The sequence below is a fragment of the Pithys albifrons genome, chromosome 6 (assembly GCF_047495875.1).
Source record: "Pithys albifrons albifrons isolate INPA30051 chromosome 6, PitAlb_v1, whole genome shotgun sequence".
Lineage (NCBI taxonomy): Eukaryota > Metazoa > Chordata > Aves > Passeriformes > Thamnophilidae > Pithys > Pithys albifrons.
The window spans coordinates 8,909,450-8,915,515 of NC_092463.1; the positions used below are offsets into that span (position 1 = coordinate 8,909,450).

Consider the following 6,066-nt stretch of genomic DNA (forward strand, 5'->3'; position numbering starts at 1 on the left):
TGGTCCATCATTAATCATAGGGTGTAACTATTCCAAAACTCTGCCTGGGATAAATAGGTTCATGCTCAAAAAAGTCAAGGAAAAAGTAAATGGAGGAGATCAGAAACCTATGAAGAATGATTAGTAAAATCACAACAAAAATTTAACAAGAGCTTGGCAACGGTGTGAGTCAGGGCAGTTGCATACATCCCTAAGTTGTGACAGCTTGTCTGCATACACAGCATGTAATATCCACATCCAGAAATGTTGTGTTGCAGCTCAAGGAGTCTCCATTTAAAGTAGATAATTAATAAGTTGCACAGTTCTTCTTTTGATTGTCTTCTCTACTGTTTGATCATATTTTTAAACTAGAAGATCTGTTTAAGAGCACTAAAACTATGTATAAAATATAAAGATCACAGATGATGCTGAGTTGGAATGGACTCATAAGGATCATCGAGTCCAACCCTGAGCCCTGCACAAGACCATCCCTGAGAAAAACCATGTGCCTGAGAGTTGCAGAACTGGGTGTGAGGAAGTTAGACACTCCGATGGCTTGGAAAAAGCAGCGTGCAGACAGGAAAGAGACATAAGCACAAGGACTTCTGCATGTGTTAGAATAGTTGGTGCATCAGGGAATGTCTAGTTCAGCCACACTGTCCTCTGCTGGCTAAGCCTGGATCTCTGAAAATGATGTTTACATTCATGCTGTTTTCATTCTTTGGTGTCCAATTTAAGGCATTTCAACAGGATCATACTTTCAGACAGCCCATCTCCTTCACCTCATCTCTCTCTGTCCTCAGTACTTCTAAAAACCAAGAAAGTAGTCTTTGTGACTGTGAGAGCCTCATGATGTTTACTTTCCTGCTTTTAAGACCTTTGTCAGAAGCAAGGAAGAGTTTCAATATGGGGGATTTCAGTCAATTTAATTTATTGTGAATTAGCAAACTTTTAATTAGGGTTTTTAACTCTGACATTTTAAAAAATATAAGAACTTAGGGAAAAACATTTCAGCTTCCCTCCATACAGCTCTCCTTCCCTTTTTCTCCTATCTCCTCACTGTGGGCTACACTCAGTCCCTTTGGGGAGGTGAGGACTGGTGCAGTAGACAGGCGTCATTACATAATTTTTGCTTTTTTTTTCCCACTCATCGCTTCATAGTCAGTTGCCTCAGGGTGGGCTCCTTCATCAAGCATGAATGCATCAGAATCAAGCCCCTTCCCCTCTGCTCTACCATCTCTTCTCTCTCCTCCTGCTCTGGTGGTGTCTTCTCTCTCGCCCTCCTCCTCTGTTTGTGTTGTCTCCTTTTCTTGCACACTTTTTCACAGAAATGACAGAAACTCCTCCAATCACTTCAGCATTGCAAGTGGAGCTGTCTGCAAACACTGCATCTGGCACAGGGTGGTCTGTGATCTCTCAGACTACCCCACAGCCACAACACTGCCAAACCCCTGCCATTTCTGCCCAATACACAGCTCAAACTCCACTTGGTAATAATAATACAAAAATATGGGTAACTTCTAATTCTACATTTTCAGCAATCTGCGGATTTTTTACTTTACAAAAGCCTTTACATTTTTGGATATGAATATTCCTGGTATCTTTTGTGCATGCCCTATCCCTGGAAGTGTTCAAGGCCAGGATGGATGGGGCTTTGAACAACGCAGTGTAGTGGAAGGTGTCCCTGCTCATGGCAAGGAGTTGGAACTGGATGATCCTGAAGGTGCTTTCCAACCGAAACCATTCTGTGATGATAGGAATCTAAAAGAAAGCAGTCCTTTTCACCGCTGCCCCCTGCATGTCCCCTAGTGTGCTGCTGAGGTTTTCAGCTTGCAAGCTCTGTGCTCTGTGGCCATTCTGCAGACACCAACAACCTGTGTGATGCTTTCAGGTTCTGGACGACAGCTGAGACCAGCTGAGCAACCGGGTGATGCAGATGCGGATGCAGATGCAGAGGATGAAGATTCTGTGAGTTTTTAGAGTTGAGTTTTTTCTGTGATGAGAGTTTGGCATAATGGGATCTTAAATATTTTGTTTATAGCTGGATCTTGCTGGTGATTTTCCTCCTCATTAAAAATGTATTTGGGATTGTCCTCTCAGCTCAAAAGCTAGAAAGATGCTTCAGGCCTTTGCTTTTTGTCATGATTCACAAGCATAAGTTTGCTACCAGGACTTAGCAAACTATTACATGGCTGTTAACTGCAGTAGTGTTTCTTTAGAGATGTAGATGGTTTAGGTTCCCTGTTGTCTGACTCCAGAAGGAAGCATGCCAAGCACTTATCAGCAGAAATTCCTGCCAGGACTTTTTCATGGTTTGCATGGTTATAGAGGGCAATAAAGCTTGAAGCCACAGGATGAAAAGTTTAGGTGTTCAGATAAAGCAGGGGATAGATTTTTTTGCCTTTTCCAATTATTACTTATTGATCTGTCAGTCTGCTCGATCTGTAGATACAAACAATACATAAAGAAAACTGGAATCAGCATACAATTGTTTTTGTCTCTCAGGACTCTGCCCCTTGTGTTTCTGAGTAGTTTAACATGAGAAGTGTATTTGTTATTGACCTGAGAAAAGAGTTATTTGTTAGTTTTCATTCACCACTACTGATGAAAGATTTATACTCAGAAGGAGACCATGAGTAACTAGAGAAACTCTCCTAAGAAAATGTATCACTGTTTAATGGTGGATGTTCCTTTATCACCACTTGTTTCTGTTCCACAGGTTAATGAAGTGGCAGTAGAAGACATTCGTCCAAGGCCACAAGGATCCTCTCCAGTTTATGAGTGTCCCGTAGAAGAAGAGTATTTAGAGGCAAGACACTTAGGTTTTGTGCAGGCATCACCTGCCTGCAAGTATCAATTAACAAGTTACTTCAAGAGGCTTTATTTCCTGCAACTAGCAGAGACTCATGGCATATAATGGAGTATTGTTGCAGTCATATTGTCTTCTTGTCCCCACCAAAATCTGGTCCATGTTCATAGATGATTTTATTTTGTGCTGGATGTGGTGGCCATGTTGCTATTTCTTGGCAAAAAAATGAATTTGACTTCATTCTGTAAAGGACATGGGGCAGAGAGTGTAAAGAAATTACAATGTTTTTCTTGTTAGAATATATAACTGGCTTGAATCTAACTAATAAGTATTTCAAAATTACCTGTACATCTTGGTTATTCAAAGTTAAAGACTTAATTAGTACAGTGATGTTAAGATAAGTAGGCAGCAGATTGAAATTCATGTTGAAGTCCAATAAGTAAAAAGTATGTTTACAAAAATAATTATGGACAATGAGCTACATTAAGACACAGAGAAAAGTTCCCAATGTTCTAAGACATCTGGTCTCTGGCGTTCATTTAATGCAATTTTTTTTTACAATGAAGGGAGGCCTTGGCATCTAATTCACTACTGGGAATAGTATAGTTAAATCATTCATGTTGTATATTGCACTTGCAGATCCTGATTTTGCTCTGTTGCCATTAAAGTCAGCCTCAGTTCTTAGTCTAAACCAGGAATTTTAACTGACTTTTGTTGTACTTAACAACAGCATGATTTCTGAACAGTAAATAATTGAAAATTGTTTTTCAGCTTCAAGACGAAAACAAAAAATATTCTACAGACAAATCAAAACACAGTCATCCACAGGTCAGTCTAAAAGCACTCTGTATTTTTAGGCATGAGCTTATGAGTTTATCATAGCACACACATGAACAATGGACAGAAGGAAGGATAAATGGGCAAAGAATCATTTTAGACTTGTTTTGACCAGGAACTTCATGAATTGCCTGGTTGTGGCATAAGCATAAACACTTGTCCTATTTGAGGCCCTTCTATATTTCTTCTTAGCATTCTTCCTTTAGCCTTCTCTGGTTTGAGTACAGTACAGCACAACATTAGCTCTTAGTCTAACTTTTCTGGCCCATTGACTTTAATTCGAGTGCTTAACATCATCACAGAAAATTCTTTCAGCCCTAAAAGGTTCCATATGTTTCACATTTTAAAATTATAACCTATTTTCCCGATGGCCTTGATCCCATGTAACCCTAACACACGTGCTTAATTCTAATTTAGAACAGAATAAAACCCACACTGAACAAGTGGGTTATCTCTATTTCAGATGATGTTTCCTGAGCTATAAAAAATATACCTGAGAAGCCTCAACTTTTTATTGTAATGTAGAACTCTTCAATACAAATGAATAAAAATCAAAAATTGACACTTTTTTCTATCTCTAGGAGACAATGGAAGTGACCATGAAAACAGAAGCAGAAGCTGGTGCTAGTGGTTTTAGTGTGAAAGGTGGAGGAAATGAAGGAATATTTATTAAAAAAGTACTTAAGGAATCTCCTGCTTCAAAAATATTTAGTCTTAGAGAAGGTACAGTCTGATTTTTTATTTTGTTTTGCTTTTATTCTATATCTTTAAATAAGATATATGGCTGTGTGTGCACATAGATACCTGCTTGATTTGTCATCTCTTTAGGTAACAGAAATAGTAGATCTCAAAACAACTAAAGTTATGTGTGAGCCTAACTTGTCTGTATTAATAATTTCAAAGTTCACTTATTTGAAGAATAATGAAATGTGACCTTTTTATATACCCTAAAAAAATTCATTTTCATTGGAACAATGAGAAAGACGTGTAGAAAGTAGTATATACAAAACTAAAATAAAGAAACCCAAACTCGCAACTCATGACATTCATGAAGAACCTGCCTTCGATTCTTTCACAAAATAGCATTCCACAGAACTGCAATAAATTATGGTTTAAACAAGAACAGAAGTCTGAAGTCTAAATAATTAAAAAAGAAGAAAAATCTTTGGCACTGTCAGGGTGGTCAGACACTGGAAAAACATCACCTGACTTAAGCAACTAAAGAGATATTTCCTATCATCTGACATCAAAACAAGTATAAAAGGAGAGGGAGGTGGAGCTTCTCTGTGTTTTGGTCTTTGCCTCAGTCCTGGGAGGACGTGCTGCCCTGCCTTTGCTGAGATGAGGCCTTGCTGCCATCCCAGTACTGTGTTATCTAGGGAGGTGAACATTTTCTTGTTAATTTTTCTCCTCTCTTGCTGGGAGTTTTCTCTGGAAGAGTCTTTTGGAGGTGTTTTTGTGGGTCTAGGTGGTTGGAATCTGTATTATTTGGGTGAGTGACTCCGTAAAGTTGTTCTTGAGGTTTTTTCCCCCACTTGTATATATATGTGTTATATTCTGTTTTTAATTTTCTCTCTTCTATGCACAATATAGAAACCTTGCCATTTTAAGTGTTAGTTGTAGGATTTTTCCCCCTCAGGGTTGTTGGGGATTTCTGTCTCTGTGTTCAGCAATTGGCATTTTGCCAGTTCAGCCTAGCACTGCATTATTTCAACAGAATTGGAAAAATTGCATGAAAAAAAGTAATTAAAATGATGCATTATTCCACCTGCAGGTGATCAGCTTCTAAGTGCTACAATATTTTTTGATAATATCAAATATGAAGATGCACTCAAGATTCTCCAGTATTCTGAGCCATACAGAGTCCAGTTCAGCCTCAAAAGAAAAATTGCTGTGAAAGAAGAGCTAGAAGATTCTACAGGCCAATACAAAAAGGAAAGAATAAGCCAGGTACATATTTGATTAGTTTATAAAGTTTGGATCATATAGCATAGTAATGTTGTGTGTGGAAATACAACAGAAAACTCACACTTGTTTCTTCTTAAGACTTAGACATACATTTAAATTTACTATTGTGACTATTTGTGATAAAAAAAAACCCAACCACCATACATTATTTTCAGCTTTTTAAATATCCTGAGTAAGACCATAGATTTTACAGAAATCCACAATCTTAGGTTATAAAATATTTTGTAGTGAGTCAGCATATTTTTTTTGGTTAATTGTCCATTGACAGAATAAGCTCAGGTAGTCTCTGGAATAATTGCATTCAATATTTTGTAAAATGTAAAATATCAGTAAATATTTTTCTCCAAAGCTCATCCAAGAGATTTTTTTCTTAAAAATATGTGTTTAATCACTACCTTGATAGACGTGATCTGTTCATAGGTTTCCATCACCTTAAAAATTATTCTTTTCTTCATATGCATATATATAAATAA

The 6,066-nt window shown here is 37.6% G+C and overlaps 1 protein-coding gene across 2 annotated transcripts in view; it reads left to right on the forward strand.

Annotated features, from left to right (window-relative positions):
• The window catches only part of AHNAK2 (AHNAK nucleoprotein 2), a 68,601-nt gene that overhangs the window by 38,084 nt on the left and 24,451 nt on the right, over nt 1–6,066 (forward strand). Inside the window, exons 2-6 of one of the 2 annotated variants that reach the window (XM_071557384.1) lie at nt 1,871–1,947; nt 2,699–2,788; nt 3,560–3,616; nt 4,207–4,348; nt 5,400–5,575. In XM_071557384.1, coding sequence (XP_071413485.1) covers nt 1,871–1,947; nt 2,699–2,788; nt 3,560–3,616; nt 4,207–4,348; nt 5,400–5,575 — 542 coding nt within the window. Of the gene's footprint in view, nt 1–1,870; nt 1,961–2,698; nt 2,789–3,559; nt 3,617–4,206; nt 4,349–5,399; nt 5,576–6,066 lie in introns of both variants that reach the window. The other variant, XM_071557385.1, reaches the window with a different exon arrangement.